The following is an 18,479-nucleotide window of genomic DNA, read 5'->3' as shown; positions in this document are numbered from 1 at the left end:
GTTTTTGTTTTATGAATTTTGAGGCTCTGTTGTTAGTTAAATAAATATCAGGATTATTCTGTTCATGGTTAATTGTTTTTATTGTTATGTAGTAACTTTATCTTGTGCTCTTTTTCCATATTCTGTCACATATTAATATTGTTATAACAGTTTTCTTTTGGACTTTTAGGTATTTTGCTGTGTGCGTGTAAAATTAAATATAGATACAGGAGGCCATACAACACAAATGTACAGCTTAATGAATTATTATAAGGTGAATGTGCTTGTTACTGCTGCACAGGTTAAGGACTAGAACCAGGCCAGCCTCCCCTGAGACCCTTGTGTGTGTCCCATCCCCTCCCTTTCTCCCATAGTAACCACTACCCAACTTTTGAGGCAATCACTTTCTTCTATTTCCTTATGGTTTTTTCACCCATGTGTGCATTCCTAGACTCTGTAGTTTAGTCTTGTCTATCCTAAAAAAAACCTTCATACATCTTTTAAATCTTTTAATCAATAGGTTTCTCCTCCATCCTTTTTTTTTTTTTTTAACTTGTAACTTATTTGTTCATGAATCCTGGCCATTTGATCTTTAGACTTTACCACCGTCTGGATTTTGCTGATTGCATGCATGAGGCCCATTTATACGTGTTTCTTTGTCCTCTGTTTCCTGTAAATTGGCAGTTCAGTGTTTTACTCAGACTCAGGTTGGTTCTTGCAGGCAAAACCACAGATATTTTATTCTTTGGTAATGTCTGATTTTTCACTCTTTTTTTGATGTAAGCAGCCACTGATGCTAAATGCTGACATCTTTTAGTATATTGGGGTTTGTAAAACGATACCACTTTAATTCTGTCATTCGGTTTTCATTTTTTAACTTGAAACATTTTACAAAAATATTCTTACCCTTATCTAAACTATTTGGTTATCATATAGGAAAGGCGAAATAACTTCTTGTTTCTTTTCTTTTCTTTACCCAGTTGTCAGGATAATGAGTTGGTTTGCTGTCATGTTCAAAAAGTGGCCAATTAGCTTTTTTTTTTTCAACATACCGTGATGAAACTTATAGACTTAAATATATTTGATTTGTTCCTATTCATTGTCTAACTTTATTAAAGTTTAAATAGCCTCTTTGGTTAGTTGGTGCCAGAGTCTTTTTGAGGTGACCCTAGTCATCATTGATAACTTTCTTGCTATCTAGTAGTATGTCAGGATATTCCAGGCTTATCTTGTACATTTTCTTCCCCAGACCTGGTACCAGCTACTCAGTGAAAAACTTAGTTCCAAATACACAAATGATATGTAAATGCATTCTTGAAAAACTTTGAGTGTTCCAGATCCTTTCCTCAATCTTCCTCTCCACAGAGGTAATCCCTGTGATCATCTGGTTAGCTGTCTTTTCACACCTTTTCCTGTGAATTTTTATATCTATGTAGAGAAATAAATATGATACAGAATACAATACAGAATATTGTTTTTTCTTTTTTTAAGTATAGAAATTTTTCTTTTTTTCTAACTTCTGAAAATCATTTATGACGTACTTCTTTTAAAATTCAATTTTATATCTTGATAATTTTTCTATGTTTGTACATAGAGATCTTCCTCATTCTTCCTAAACTCTATAGAATATTTGGTATGGCTCTACCTCAATTTTTAAACTCTTCTCCTAGTAATGTCTATTAGGTTGTTTCCAGTTTTTCCATTACTACAACTCTTGGTTCTGTCATGCACAGGTGCAGATGTTTGGAGCCATAGAGTATGTGCATTTAGAATTAATGTTGCCCTCTGTAAAGTACCTGTTCTTCCAAAGGCAGAGTACGGGAACCCGTTTCTCTACTACTCATCAAGTCTTGCCAGTCTGAAGGTGAACTGTTTCCTTGATTTCCCAGTGCCTCCTGAGGTGCTCTGGGGTTGGGGCCAAGCAATCTGGGCACAGTCTGGCGCAGTCTGGGTGCAGTCTGGGTGCAGCCTGGGTGCAGTCTGGAGCAGTCTGGCGCAGTTTGGGGGCAGTTTGGCGCAGTCTGGGTGCAGTCTGGGCGCAGTCTGGGCGCAGTCTGGAGCAGTCTGGGGGCAGTTGGGCGCAATCTGGGGGCAGTTTGGTGCAGTTTGGGCGCAGTCTGGGAGCAGTCTGGGCGCAGTCTGGGCGCAGTCTGGGCGCAGTCTGGAGCAGTCTGGGGGCAGTTGGGCGCAGTCTGGGGGCAGTTTGGTGCAGTTTGGGCGCAGTCTGGAGCAGTCTGGGCTCAGTCTGGGCGCAGTCTGGGGGCAGTCTGGAGCAGTCTGGCACAGCCTGGGGGCAGTCTGGGAGCAGTCAGGGTGCAGTCTGGCGCAGTCTGGAGCAGTCTGGCGCAGTCTGGGCACAGTCTGCAGCAGTCTGGCGCAGTCTGGAGCAATCTGGCGCAGTCTGGGGGCAGTTTGGCGCAGTCAGGAGCTGTCTGGCGCAGTCTGGGTGCAGTCTGGCGCAGTCTGGAAGCAGTCAGGGTGCAGTCTGGCGCAGTCTGGGGGCAGTTTGGCGCAGTCAGGAGCTGTCTGGCGCAGTCTGGGTGCAGTCTGGGTGCAGTCTGGCGCAGTCTGGAAGCAGTCAGGGTGCAGTCTGGCGCAGTCTGGGGGCAGTTTGGCGCAGTCAGGAGCTGTCTGGCGCAGTCTGGGTGCAGTCTGGGTGCAGTCTGGCGCAGTCTGGAAGCAGTCAGGGTGCAGTCTGGCGCAGTCTGGGGGCAGTTTGGCGCAGTCAGGAGCTGTCTGGCGCAGTCTGGGTGCAGTCTGGGTGCAGTCTGGCGCAGTCTGGAAGCAGTCAGGGTGCAGTCTGGCGCAGTCTGGGGGCAGTTTGGCGCAGTCAGGAGCTGTCTGGCGCAGTCTGGGTGCAGTCTGGGTGCAGTCTGGCGCAGTCTGGAAGCAGTCAGGGTGCAGTCTGGCTGCAGTCTGGGCGCAGTCTGGCGCAGTCTGGCGCAGTCTGGGCGCAGTCTGGGCGCAGGCGCTTCCCTTCCTCGTAGCACCACACTCACTGCTCCTGCAGGGATACGCAGAGCAGCTAGTCTGCTGATGACCTCGCTGGTTTTGTGCTAACCCGCTTTCAGTAACACCACTTCTTGCCTGTCCTCCTTCACTATCTTCCACCCCCTCCTTTTAGCGGTTCTTTCTCTTGTGCATTTTGGTCCGTAATTTTGTTTTTCTGTGCTATCTAGTCTTCATTCTGTTTTTTCAATTTCTACAGGTCCAAGGGCTACAGCCAACAATGGAGCGTTAAAAAGTATCCTTCCTGTCACTTCTCAGATTTGGAGTGAGAGCAGGAGGCTGTGTTTAATTTGTTGGAACCATATTCTCCTTTTAATCATAGGGGGTGAATGGGAGTTTCACCAAGAGATTAATTTGCCCATTGTCACATATCAGAATCAGGACTTTTGAGAGTTCCAGCCTAACTTTTAATGACCATCACAAACCTGGTCTGCCCTCTAAAATGCCTTGGTTTTAAAATCACAGTTAGTGCTTTTTTTGGTCTCTTAGCTTTCTTCTCCTCTCTAATTTATTGAAAATGCTTCCATTTTGCGCCTATCTGTACTTAAAATACTAGCTTATTGATGGTTTACTCATGTACCAGGCAGTGTGCTACATACTTTCTTGGATTATGCATAATCTTTACCATATCCTCGTGAGAGTAGGTACATTTCTTACCCCCACTTTACAGAAGGGGACATCTCTGAGTACTAAAGGTTAATAAGCACCTGCACAAGGTGACATATTCTGCAGCCAGAACTTGAACCTAGGTAGTCTGACTCCAAAATCCTGGTCTTAGGGGCTACAATAAACTCTTCCTATTCGTTCCCATCCTCCCAGCTGAGTGATTTCATTATGATTGTTGTAGGCATTTTCCACTTAGTTCTGTCAAGATCAAATAATGAGCCATATTCTAAAAATTCTTCATATTCTTTTCTCAAAGCTCGTCTCTTGGGATCACTGTTCTTAGGTGAGACCAGAGCTTATTCAGATAACCAGCTTAGTCATTGCTTTTATATAGTACTAACTTAGCATCATTTCAGTTTATTTTCATTATCTGTCAGCCTAATAGAAATAAATTACACTGATTTTCTATAGTACCTTTTGTGCAGTTATCAAAGTGTATGGTGAATTGAATAATTATGCCTAAGAGTTTCTGAGTTCAGATGTTCTTCTTACAGGAGAGGACAATTTAGTTATTAAGCAGTAGGAATGTCGATGTTCTTTCTAGGCACTACCTTACCTGATTCCAGCTTCTCTGGGCCTTTTGGGGTCAGAAACAAATGGCAGGAGTGCTGAGAATAGCAGCAGTGGACGTTTTCCTGGTGCTGAGCAGGGACAGTAGGATTTGGTCATGAAAATAATTTTAGGTAACCTGATTTTCCAAATATTTAGATATTTCTCACTTTTGACTGATTTTCATTTGGTCCCAGACAAAGTTAAAAGGCAAAAAGTGATGTGCTCCAAATCAATGGAATAGGTTATATCATTATTTCAGCAGATTTAATTTGGGCTTAAGAGGGAAGGTCAGCAGAGGAAAGGAGCTCACCATGTGTCACCTTGTATGAACTCATCGTTCTTATTAGTTCTTATATCAAAATGTAGACTTTGTAACTACATTTCTGTGACTGTCAGAAGGACTGTAGCCATATTAATTCAAGCACAACAAACTTCTCCCAGAATTTCCAGATAATTAATGGGAGACAGAAAGAGGGTTAGAGGGAGGCAGAGGCAGGGAAGGACACTGATATATAAAGGTAATTGCCACAATACTTTTCTTAAATGTTAGAAAATCTTTATATCCCAGTATGAAAACCAGAAGATTTTACTAGGAAATGATGATAATATATTTTTCTGTTGCTTTCTTTGTAAAATAATTATTACTTCAAAGAAAAAATCTTTTAAAGTGAGGTGGAAGATTACCATGGAAAGGTAAACCTTTGACTGTATAATGGTTTGATTTGAGCATTAGTACTGGAGTCAGAAACTTCCAACATAGAGCCAGACCGTTTTACTGTGACTTTAGGCCCACTCTTATTTTTTTCCTATTTCATTTTCCTATTTCTGTAATTATAAAAGCCAAAATTCACCTATATTTCTTATTGTGATTAAAACTTGCATCACAGTAGTACCCTTGACTAAGTAGGAACTTATCAAAATGTCACATGAATAATTGAGATGATTTTAGATCCCTTTGTAACTGTAATAGAATATAGAAATATTAAAACATATCTCACTAAATTTCTAAGTAGAGAAATACCTTTGTGCTTAAATGAAAGCAACTCAGTGGCTCTAGCAGACCTCTTAGAGAGAGAACAACAGTTATTAGTCATTTCAATGAGCGATATATTGTATTAGAGTGTACCTTTGAGGAATGAGTCTCATCAGATTACTGTAGGCGTACTTGTGATGGTTCAAAGACTGCATTCTCAGACCACATCCTCTAGTAGTAGAGTTCGTGGTGAGTGAAATTCAAATATTCTTAACCACTGGTATTTAAAGTCTTGAATTGATGGGCTCATAGCTACTCTATTAAAATTGAAGAAGTATCATCTTAGTGTCAACATAGTATCTTTAATTTTACAATTAAGCTTTTCTGTTGTTTATTGAAATGACATCTAATGTGTACATAAACTATCATAAATATTAATTCAGCTGCAATATGAAAAATCATTTTTAAGCATCATGTGCATTGACCTTTAAAATGCTTTATACATAATGTGATTAGACCAATAGAATAAGCAGCCATATTGTGGCATACTTTGGTATATTTCCATAGATATTTGTATTCTCAAGAATGTTTTGTGTTATACCTTGTTTTAGTGATCGTGGTGGAGAAGACCCAAACCAGAAAGTAATCCATGGGGTTATTAACTCCTTTGTTCATGTTGAACAGTATAAGAAAAAATTCCCCTTAAAGGTAAAAAGCTTCCTTTAAAAACATAAATAATTAGACCTTTAATTTCTTAAGTTGCCTGTTCTAATTTTTTAAATATGATTTAATTGATTTATTTAGTTTTATCAGGAAATCTTTGAGTCTCCCTTCCTGACTGAAACAGGAGAGTATTACAAACAAGAAGCTTCAAATTTATTACAAGAATCAAACTGCTCACAGTATATGGAAAAGGTAAGAAAACATTATGTTAACTACATCATCTAGTATATATCAGGCCTGGTTTTATTTAATATTAGTTATCTTAGTTAATATATTTTTTTGGTGGAAAAAGTTCTGTTTTTTTGATCATTACACTGAGTTATAGTTAATGTACAACACCTATTGATAAATCATTGTTCCTGCTATGGCATTTTCCATAGAAAAGGTGCTATTCCAGTTTTCATTGTGGTTGATGATTTCTGATAAATCCTGATTGCTGGATTTGCTTGTCTTTAAAATTAATATATATTCATATTCTTGGCAAAATAAACTATATTTTGTGCTTAGTAGATAAGGGAATAGGATAAGTACAAAAGCTAGGGGTTGGGGTTTTTATCTTCCTCTAAAATGGAAGGAAAAAAATAGTAAATATATAATAATTCTAGATACTGGGTCTTTTTGGTCTGTTAAGTTTGTGGAAGGCTGAGAAAAACCCCCACGAGAAATTTTACTCATTAAACCAACACATTGATAACCATATTTATAATTCCATGTATATTTTCTCAGTGAAAGAATAGTGAGATTATAAATTCAGTCATCAGATAAGATATGTTAGAAATTTTAACTAGGTTTTTTCATCGGCAGTGTTGGATTTCAAGCATTTTATTATCAGATGATTTTTGTTAGTTTGTTTACCTTTAAGAAAGGTAAAATGGGGACTTCCCTGGTGGCGCAGTGGTTAAGACTCCACACTCCCAATGTAGGGGGCCTGGGTTCGATCCCTGGTCGGGGAACTAGATCCCACATGCATGCTGCAACTAAGAGTTCGCATGCCACAACTAAGGAGCCCACCTGCCGCGACTACGACCCAGTGCAACCAAATAAATAAATTAAATAAATAAATAAATATTAAAAAGAAAGAAAGGTAAAATGTTTCAAGTGGAATAGCTGTAGTGAGGCTTCCATAGGCCATAGGTCAGGAAATATCAGTACTTACTGATATGATACAATGGTGCATATTCCACAGAGCCCAGGTCCAGAAGTCTGAGTTGTTTAATTCTTTTCATGCTTTGTCACTCTTTAGCTCTGGGATCTTGAGGAAGTTATCTAGGATATTTTCCTCCGTTAAGTGCAGGCTACACTAAGTCAGTGGGTCTTAGCACTTAGCCCTTTTTACATCTTAGACTCTTGTTAAAGATTCTAGATCCAATCCTGAGAAGTGCACACAGAATATCAGGGGTACATACTCTCATCGTTATATCTGGCTCTCAAAAACAGGCTGTTGGCAAACAATGGAAACAACCCAAATGCCTTTCAGGAGTTGAAAAGACAGGCAAAATATGTATACATACAATGGAATGTCATTCAGCCTTAAAAAGGAATAAAGTTCTGACACACGCTACAACATGGATTAACTTTGAGAATATTATGTTGAGTGAAATAAGCCAGACACAAAAGGACAAACATCGTATGGGTCCACTTATATAAAATATCTAGAATAGACAAAGTCATAGAGACAGAAAGTATTATAGATTAGAAGTTATTGGGAGGGGAGGATAGGGAGTTATAGCTTAGTGGTTACACAGTTTCTGTTTGGTGTAATGAAAAAGTTTTGGAAATAGACAGTTGCACAACATTGTGAATGTAATTAATGCTACTGAATTGCACACTTAGAAATGGTTAAAATGACAAATTTTATGTTACATATATTTTACCACAATTTTAAAAAACTAATAATGTAATATACCAAAAACCACTGAATTGTATACTTTAAATGGGTGAATCATATGATATGTAAACTAGATCTCAAACTATTAAAAGGAAGGCCACTGGAGATTATGTTTGGAAAATAACATTTATAAGAATAGGTCATTTAATTAACAGACAATTCATGTGGCCTTCCTACTTCCCTTTCTGTATCTTTCCTCTTGTTCTGGCTTTTTCTGCCAGCTACAGGTGGTTTATTTGAAGCCCTGCATTGAGGCACTCCAAACTTAATCTACTTTTTATTGATATGCACACTGCCCCCCGTTTTCATTATTTTATTTTTTTCCTTTTCTCATCCTCCCTTGCCTCCCTCAGACCCACATTCTAATTCGTTTTCGTTTTTTATTTAGTTAATCCATAAGCAGGTTAAAGTCATGTTTATATACTAAACATGGCTAGGTCTGTTTTTCTTCTGAGGTAGAAATTAGCCAGATTCTCTGGCTATTATCTTTATTATCTGGTTCTTGTTGATGTTAACCAGTGTATTGTTTGTACCTCAGTGCTTTTTTATAGGATAAGCTTTAATAAAGGTCTTGATTGAAATATTTGACTATGACTAAATTTTTTTTACTTTAAAAAAATGTAATGGAATCTTTAATGTGATAGTTTACTATCATGTACATACTGTTTATGTTTGTAAGATGAATCAACATAAAGTAATTAGCTTAATCTACATGATGCAGTTGATGTAAATTACTTTTTAGTTTGAGAGTTAAATGTTCATGAAGTGACCACCTATTCTGTTTTTTAATGATCTTTACCCATGTTTCCTATTGCATATAGGTTGTCTATATGTAGGATGATTGGGGTCAATAAATGAGGACAAAATGCAGACCATTTAACTTTTCATAAGACCGTGCTGTTCATAAGACAGTGCTGAAATGTATGTGACATCTAGTAGCTTAATAAAATTTTGAAATGACTTATGGAATGTGAGTTTAAATTAGTCATATAATTCTTATTTGTAAGTTACTTTGCCCTGTAAGTTACTTATTGATATTACAGGTGTTTTCTCATAGTAGTTTCTGACTGTAAGAATATATTTCTAAAGGTTCTAGGTAGATTAAAAGATGAAGAAATTCGATGTCGAAAATACTTACATCCAAGTTCATATACTAAAGTAATTCATGAATGTCAGCAACGAATGGTAGCAGACCACTTACAGTTCTTACATGCAGAATGTCATAATATCATCCGACAAGAGAAAAAAAATGGTAAGTGATACCAAACATCAATGTGAATAGAAATTAAATTATAAACCCACTTTTTACATCATCTTCCAGCTACCTTAGACTTCAAACATATTTAAGTAATAGTCTCTAAAATATTCGATATGCCTTTTTACAGATATTAATAATCTATTTTAAAAGATTGTTTTGGAAAAGTATATTTTCAAACTGTATTCTAAAGTCAAAAGAAAAACTGGGAAAATGTGTTTCCACATTTTTAAAAATCACAGGCGCTAATTTCCTGAATACATTAAGAGTTTCTAGTAAATAAGAGGAGAAAAGACAAAGAACATGAAAAGGAAATATAAATAGATTTTAAATATATGAAGATGCTCAGTCTCACTCAAAATAGGGGAAATACAAAATGAAAATACAATGAAATGTTAACAATAAGCAGTGAATAAAATGGAATTTTTTAGAAAAAAGCAATAAGGATTTTTAAATAGCAGGGAATAAATGTAACAAGATATGTGTCAGACCTACACAGAAAACTAAACATTGTTGAAAGCAACATTGATTTATAGATCCAGGGCAATCTTCTCAAAACCCAAGATTTTTTTTTAAACTCTGAAAGTTATACTTACTCTTCAAGACAATTTTGAAGAGCATGATGCGAAAACTTTGCGGGATAACATGACTTGTAAAAACCACAGTAATTAGGAATATGAGGCATTGGTGCAAGGATAAGCAAAGAGACCAATGGAATAAAATAAAAAGCCGAGAAATAACCTATGCATATGTAGATACTTCATTTAAGACTAAGGCAGTCCTGCAGAGCAGTGGGTGAAGGATAGTGTTTTGAACACACAGCGCCAGGTCCGTTGGATATACATGTGGGAAAAAAACGAAATTTGATCTCTACCTCAAACACCATATACAAATTCAATCAATTCATTTTGGGCTTTTGATCTCAATGTAAAGCAGTAACACTTCCAGAAGATAATATAGGAGAATAACTTCATGACCTTGGAGGTAGAGAAGAATATTTTAAATAAGACACAGAAAGCACTAACCACAAGGAAAGATTGATCAAGTTGACTACTTTATCATTAAAAACTTTGGATCATTAAAAAACCATTAAGACCATTGGATCATCAAAATAGCATCACAATGACAGTCATAGGACAAAGGAGCCAAGAATACACAATGGGGAAAGGACAATGATTAATGAATCATGTTAATGAATGTTTTTGAAAAAACTGGACAGCCACATGCAAAAGAATGAAACTGGACCACTGTCTTACATCATACATAAAAATTAACTCAAAATGAATTGAACACCTGAACCTAAGACCTGAAGCCATAAAACTCCTAGAAAAAAAGGCGATAAACTCCTTGACATCCGTCTTGGTGAGGATTTTTTGAACCTGACACCAAAAGCAAAGGCAACAAAAGCAAAAATAAACAAGTGGGACTCCATCAAACTAAAAAGCTTCTGCACAGCAAAAGAAACCATCAGCAAAATGAAAAGGTGACCTACTGAATGGGAGAAAATATTTGCAAATCATTTATCTGATGAGGGGTTAATATCCAAAATATATAAAAGACTCATACAACTCAATAGCAAAAAGACTGATTAAAAAATGAGAAGATCTGAACAGACATTTTTCTAAAGAAGACTTTCAGATGACCAGCAGGTACATGAAAAGGTGCTCAACATTATTAATCATCAGGGAAATGCAAATCCAAACCCCGGTGAGATACCACCTCACACCTGTTAGCATGGCTGTTATCAAAAAGACTAGAAATAACAAATGTTGACGAGGATGTGAAGAAAAGGGAACCATCGTGTACAGTTGGTGGGATAAAAATTAAAAATAAAACTATCATGTGATCTCGCAATTCTACTTCCGGGCATTTATCCAAAGAAAACAAAAACACTAACCCCAAAAAATACATGAACCCTGTTCATATATGTTCATTGCAGCATTATTTACAATAACCAAGATAAGGAAACAACCTAAGTGTCCATTGATAGGTGAATGGATGAAAATAAACACACACAGAGAAATATCAGCCATTAAAAAAAAAATGAAATCTGCTATTTTGCAACAACATGGACCGACCTCGAGAGCATTGTGCTAAGTGAAATAAGTCAGACAGAGAAAGACAAATATCATGTGATCTCACTTATACATGGAATCTAAAAAACAAAACACACGAACTCATGGATACGGAGAAGAGCTTGGTGGTTGCCAAAGTCAGGGGGGATGGGTGAAGGGAGTCAAAAGGTTTAATAACTTCTAGTTATTAAAAAAATAAGTCATGGGGATGTAATAATGTATAGCATGATGACTATAGGTAATAATACCATGTTGCATATTTGAAAGTTGCTAAGAGTAGATTTTAAAAGTTCTCGCAGATATCGTATAATGACACTTACATGTGTAATCTAGAAGAATGGTATAGATGATTTTATTTACAAAGCAGAAATAGAGGCACAGAGGTATGGATACCAAGGGAGAAAGGGGTGTGGTGGGAGGAACTGGGAGACTGGGATTGACACATATACATTATTGATACTATGTATAAAATAGACAACTAATGAGAACATACTGTATAGCACAGGGAACTCTACCTAATGCACTGTGGTAACCTAAATGGGAGGGAAGTCCAAAAGGGAGGGGATATCTGTATGTGTGTGGCTGATTCATTTTCTTGTGCAGTGGAAGCTAACACAACATTGTAAAGCAACCATACTCCAATAAAAATTAATAAAAAAATAGAATAAAAATTAAAAAATTCTCATCACAAGAAAAAAGTTGTAAATATGTATGGTGACAGATGTTAACTTGACTGATTGTGGTGATCAGTCTGCAATATATACCAATATCATTATGTTATAAACCTGAAACTAATATATGTCAATTATACCTCAAAAAGAAAAAAAAAAGGCAGTCATAGGGTTATATATTTGCAATCCCTGAAAAAGGTTTATGTCCAAAATATAAAATAGTCAAGAAGTTTGAACAGGCACTGCAGAATGGAGGATATCCAAATGGCCAATAAACATATAAAAAGGCTCTCAATCTCACTAAAACAGAGGAATGCAAATTAAAACCAAACTAAGGTATCAGTACTTAATCACATTTTGATATAAAATGAAAAAGACTGAAAATAATAAGTGTGTGCAAATGTGTAGAGTAACAGGAACCTGTTATACGTTGGACCTAGAGTATAAATCAACGCAACCACCTTGAAACACTGCCAGTGAGTGACTGCTAATGCTGAACAAACACATCTCTTACGGTCCAGCTGTTGCTCTCATAGGTGTTCAACCCCCCCACCCAAAATGCATGCACACATGCACAAAAAGACATGCACAAGCATGCTCACAGCAGCATTGTTTGTAATAGCTCCAAACTGGAAACAGCTCAAATGTCCAGTAACAGCAGAATGAATTAAAGTACTGCATATTCACACAATGAAATATTATAGGAGAGTGAAAAGGAACACGTTATAGCTGCATACAACACAGGTGAACCTTATGAACATGTTGAACCAAAGAAACCAAACATGAAAGAATTGTATGATTTCATTTGTATAAATGGTTCAAAACAGGCAAACTGAACCTGTGGTTTGGTTTAGTTTAGTAAGTAACTAATCTGTCACGACAGTGATTACCGTTGCAGAAGAACAGGAGGGGTAGTGATTGGGAAGAGGTATGAAGGGGACTTCTGAGTGGAGGTCATGTCTGTTTCTTACTGTGGGTGGTGATAACTTTGGGAGGGGGGTTCACTCATGATAATTCATTGAGATATACACTTATGGTTTGTACATTTTTCTGTATGTGTGTTATACTTCAGTAAAAAGTTTAAAATAAAAACCACTACACTGAGATATCATTTTCCACCTCTCAGTGCAAAGATCAAAACATTTGTTGGCAAGGGAGCTCCTGGCCACTGGGAGCTCTGTCTAGAAGGTCCTTCTACAAGACTAAGCTTTGCATGGCAGTCCCACTTCTAGGGATTTATACTGCAGATATTCTTGCCCATATGCAGGATTATTAATTGTAACATTGTAATATCAAGAGATTGGAAACAACCAAATTCCCATCAACTGTTAAGTAATTGTTGTAATGTAGCCATAAAATGGAGTGCTAAGCAGTTGTAAAATATGAGGAAATGCTTTGTGTACTGATGTAAAAAGATCTCTAAGTCAAGATGTTGTTTATAGTACATGAAATACGCTACACTATTTGTATAAAAAGGGGCAGAGGGAAGAATAGTGTATTTGCTTGAATGGGTAGGAAACAGCTTTGAGAAGATACTAAACAACCACAACATTGCTTTCCCAGGGGAAGAGGATGGGGTGATTGGGAGAAAGGTGTGGGGATCTGGCTCTGCAAACTCTTCTGTAATTCTGCATTTGGAACCATATATTACCTATTATATTAAAAACATTTTTAAACTATTTGGAAATTTAATAATAAATTTCTTTTTCCCCTCAGACATGGCAAATATGTATGTCTTACTCCGTGCTGTGTCCACTGGTTTACCTCATATGATTCAGGAGCTGCAAAATCATATCCATGATGAGGGCCTTAGAGCAACCAGTAATCTTACTCAGGAAAATGTGAGTTACATAAGGAACTGGGAAATTTTTCTCTTAATCAGATTATCATGGAGTTTTTCTTTTGACTTTACTGTTTAAAAGCATGAAAGAAAAGTCCTACCATGCCAATAAATGAAACGTCTTTATTAAAATGTTCAAACCTAGAAGTTGTCGGACACATTTTGGAATTATCAATTATTAGAAAATCAATGAATAAGATAAACTTCTTCCTACACACTGTCGTGTTCATTTAGCAATTGTTAATTAATTTCTCACAGAAAAGTATGTTTGCTGTTTCTTTTTTTTTTAATTAATAATTAATTTTTGGCTGTGTTGGGTCTTCATTGCTGCGCGCGGGCTTTCTCTAGTTGCGGTGAGCGGGGGCTACTCTTCGTTGTGGTGCGCCAGCTTCTCATTGCAGTGGCTTCTCTTGTTGCAGAACACGGGCTCTAGGCGTACAGGCTTCAGTAGTTGCAGCGCATGGGCTCAGTAGTTGTGGCTCGCGGGCTCTAGAGCGCAGGCTCAGTAGTTGTGGCCCACGGGCTTAGTTGCTCCGCGGCATGTGGGATCTTCCTGGACCAGGGCTCAAACCCATGTCCCCTGCATTAGCAGGCAGATTCTTAACCACTGTGCCGCCATGGAAGTCCCTGTTTGCTGTTTCTAAATAGTCTTGTTTCTGTGTAACTGGCATTAATGTTTAGTTAGTTGTAGTGGTAATGGTATTAATCAGTGATAATATTGACAACTTACAATTTGATTTCCTTTTACATGCCCTGGATTTGATAGCCCGGGAAGCAAATTTGGATTAAAACTATCTTCCCTAAATATATGCTTCCTACCCAAAATACCCAGCAGTGACCTTCATATCCCTAATCCCCATCTTTCTCAAGAGTTCCCTGCCATTTAAATTACTGTTTTCAATAAGGTGTCTCCTATCAAAGTGCGCTCCTATTGTCAAATTTTGTTGGACCACCTTCTTTGTTTATACTAGTGATGGTTGACAAATAAGATAGACATGACATCACATGTCACTTCTCTTTCCTATGTAGAGCTGTTTGCTCCTCCTGTAATGCAGTGATCTGTGTATAGACCTCATTGTTCAGGAGCATTTATTAAATGCTGATCTCCTTAGTTGTAGATTTGTCTGTCTTTGGCAGATAATTCTTAGATGTTATGTCCTGCCACAGTAATGCATAAACTTTCCCATTTTTTGTAAAACTATTAATTTATGTTGCTTAGATCTAATAGCCTGTATTATTTATTAGGTTTCTTAGTTTATATTAGTTTTACAGATTCAGGGTGTGGAATGACATTGGGCATAGAGGCATAGAGTTTGGTGTCAAGGCCTAGGAGATGCAAATACAAGAGAATGCGTTTGTAGGAGACTCAGATAATTTTAGCTGACTTAGAAGTCTTAGGTCTAACTTCATAGTTATCTCCATTAAGAATGAAAACTAACTTTTGCACTACTAGGTATTTCTTCTCTCTGAGATGTGGGGAACTGTACTGCCCAACTCTAGGGGTCTCAGTTTTCACAGATAATGGCTTTTTAACTTCTCCTCTCTCTCTCAGCCTTCAGTGGCTTTGAAGGCCGTTTTTATTTACATAATCCTCTATGAAAGTGATAGGCCTGGTAGTTCTGAGATTGTATCTTGTTACACTTAAGATACAGAATTCCAGCACCAGAGAGAAATGTTTTTTCCATGCGTTCTTCTGGCAGAGGAACTACAGTCCTGCATTTCCAGTGTTGAATGACAGCTAATTTCAACATCAAAGTTGTAGATTTTTAAGACCGTCTTAGCTAAAAACATTTTTTGAGGGTGTGTGTCGTGTGTAACATTATTTGCTTAGGGAAAGCTTTACTCTTAAACGACTCTTCACTAAGCCAAATTATACCCTTGAACTTCTTAAAATGTGGTTTTGTACTTTGTATTTCATATTTTTAGATGCCAACACTATTTGTGGAGTCAGTTCTGGAAGTACATGGTAAATTTGTTCAGCTTATCAACACTGTTTTGAATGGTGATCAGCACTTTATGAGTGCGTTGGATAAGGTAACTTTTTAATACATATATCCTTATCTATATATAATTTTCTTCATTTAATCATTATTCTTTAAGGTAGTTTCAGAATTAGGGCTTCTAATTGTGAGATTTCTAATCTGGAGATGGAGATTGACCTTAACCAACCAATTTCATAGTGAAAGTCAAAATAGAAGTGTGTAACATAACTTTTAAGTGAGTAATTGAATGATTGAATTGAATGCTTGAATTATATGGGAATTGAATTTCCCATGATTATGCTATAAAAGGAGACTTGTTAATACACTAGTATGTTCTGAAAAATACATGTATAATTTTAATATTCTTTAGTGCTCATTTTTCCTTTGAATATAATACTTAGGCTATAATGAATAATATTTGAAAGAAAAGTAAATATTATATTTTACAAATTTTTGAATTTAAATTTGCCTACATGGTTGTCGTAAGATTTTTAAAAATATAGCCTTATTTTATGTGTGTTCAAATATCAGTAATGAGTTATAAAGAGTATCTTTCAGTAGGAACAGGATTATATATAATCATTATATAATTACCATGAGGGACACAGCGAGAGGAGTTTACCCTTTGTTAGATATGACAACAGTATTAACAAACTACCCCCAAAATGCCATGTTTTATGTAGGGTAGTAATTTTTGGACGTACAGATTATAGCATATATTGAGCCAGCTGTGTTTTTACCCTATTAATGGTGGCTAATTCCTGGTCTGTCTTCTATATAGGCCCTTACATCAGTTGTAAATTACAGAGAACCCAAGTCTGTTTGCAAAGCACCTGAGTTGGTAAGTTTGATGGTTGCATAAATGTAAACATATGAAAAGTCAGCATTAGAAAATGCAAACTGAGGTGAATGTCAAATTAATTTGTTTTTGTAGCATTTTTTTAAAAAGTAGTTGAAATTAATTATTAAAAATAAAAACGTGTCAACACTGTATATCATTTGGCTTTTATTTAAGGAATGCAATAGGTCATCTCTGTAGCCTTTTCTTAAATAATTGAAGGAGAAAATATTCCATTTTACAATGTTTGGGTTTGAAAGTATGACTGCTTAAAATAATTTGCATTACTTTTCATGGAGATTTTATTTTATCTGAGATCTAAAGGGAATTTGATGAAAAATGTTTGATAACCTTTAAAGGAAACTTGCTTAAAAGGTTGTTGTGAGATTTTTAAAAAGTACTTATGTAATGTCAGAAATGACAGAACTGCTCAAAACTCACCTAGGTGTTCCATCTAAACTTAATTACTTATATCATTGCTGTATTGATCATTCAGCGTTGATTAGATTTTTTTTTTTATAAATTTATTTTATTATTTATTTATTTATTTTTGGCTGCGTTGGGTCTTTGTTGCTGTGCATGGGCTTTCTCCAGTTGTGGCGAGTGGGGGCTACTCTTTGTTGTGGTGCGCGGGCTTCTCGTTGCAGTGGTTTCACTTGTTGCAGAGCACAGGCTCTAGGCACACGGGCTTCAGTAGTTGTGGCACATGGGCTCATTAGTTGTGGCTCGCGGGCTCTAGAGCGCAGGCTCAGTAGTTGTGGCGCACAGGCTTAGTTGCTCAGCCGCATGTGGGATCTTCCCGGACCAGGGCTCAAACCCATGTGCCCTGCATTGGCAGACGGATTCTTAACCACTGCGCCACCAGGGAAGTCCTAGATTTTTTACTGTTTATGGTTTTTTAAAAATTTCCCTGATGACATATATTTCAAGTTCTTTAGTGCATGTCCATGATATTTAAAACATAAGTTTGAGGATGGCAAAGACTGTGATCTTATTTTGTGTTGTTGCCACTGTGCCTCCTTTGAGAAGGGCCCTCTGTAAGCGTTACTGTCAATTTCTATTTGAGCTCGCTAAGTACTGTGACAACTTGCTGAAGAAATCAGCCAAGGGGATGACAGAGAATGAAGTAGAGGACAAGCTCACGAGCTTTATTACTGTCTTCAAATATATCGACGATAAGGATGTTTTTCAAAAGGTAAGTTGTGAATCGAGAGGTTTTATGTGTCAGCTTTGATTTATTTTTGAACTTTAAATCATCAGAAAGGAAGTAATCTTTTAAAATATTTTTTAATGTAGTTCTACGCAAGAATGCTGGCGAAACGTTTAATTCATGGGTTATCCATGTCTATGGATTCTGAAGAAGCCATGATCAATAAATTAAAGGTACTGTAGGCCTTTGATATGATAATGTCCTAGAAATTATTCCACTAGCACACAAAGATGTTCATTGTAGCAATATGAGTAATAACAGGAAATAATTCATCAACAGTTGACTGGTTAAATGTAAAGTGGTGTAGTCTCATGGTGGGATATGCAAATGCTGTATTAAAGGACAAAGTCTCTCTATATGTTGATATAGAATCATCCACAAGATAAAGTGTTAACTTTACAAAAGACTTGTATTACTTATAAATGAACACACCTAAAATATTCCGTTAAATACAAGTTTTGTGGAGTGCATTTGAATTTCAGTTCACTTTTATGTCATTTTAGCTTACACACTGATGAGATAAGCAGTTGCTAATTTTTTTTATCCTGGGTTATTCAGTAGTTGATAATTTTCCTGTATGGTATACATTGAATATGTTGTCCTTTTTAAATATACCAAAAATAACTTACCCTTTAATTTTTAGAGGTAATGTTAACAAAGCTTTTTATATCCCAAGATTAGAGATCCAAATTTTCTGACCTGGTGATGACAGAGTTTTGAATAATTTCAAAGAAATAGATTTCTTTATTACTCAGTTGATGGTGTTAAAAATCTGCCTCAGTACCCTCCTTTTTAACAAATATTCCCAGTTATCTTTC

At 36.7% G+C, this 18,479-nt stretch overlaps 1 protein-coding gene across 6 annotated transcripts in view; it reads left to right on the top strand.

Moving 5' to 3' along the window:
- The window catches only part of CUL2 (cullin 2), an 82,541-nt gene that overhangs the window by 48,089 nt on the left and 15,973 nt on the right, over window positions 1–18,479 (top strand). For all 6 annotated transcript variants that reach the window (XM_036843709.1, XM_036843708.1, XM_036843704.1 and 3 more), the window contains 8 exons: window positions 5,791–5,887; window positions 5,984–6,094; window positions 8,880–9,042; window positions 13,508–13,632; window positions 15,558–15,665; window positions 16,395–16,454; window positions 17,518–17,646; window positions 17,748–17,834. In XM_036843709.1, the coding sequence (XP_036699604.1) occupies window positions 5,791–5,887; window positions 5,984–6,094; window positions 8,880–9,042; window positions 13,508–13,632; window positions 15,558–15,665; window positions 16,395–16,454; window positions 17,518–17,646; window positions 17,748–17,834 (880 nt within the window). The remainder of the gene's footprint in view (window positions 1–5,790; window positions 5,888–5,983; window positions 6,095–8,879; window positions 9,043–13,507; window positions 13,633–15,557; window positions 15,666–16,394; window positions 16,455–17,517; window positions 17,647–17,747; window positions 17,835–18,479) is intronic.

The sequence above is a fragment of the Balaenoptera musculus genome, chromosome 2 (assembly GCF_009873245.2).
Source record: "Balaenoptera musculus isolate JJ_BM4_2016_0621 chromosome 2, mBalMus1.pri.v3, whole genome shotgun sequence".
In the NCBI taxonomy this organism is placed as follows: domain Eukaryota; kingdom Metazoa; phylum Chordata; class Mammalia; order Artiodactyla; family Balaenopteridae; genus Balaenoptera; species Balaenoptera musculus.
This window is presented reverse-complemented; position numbering and strand designations above follow the sequence as displayed.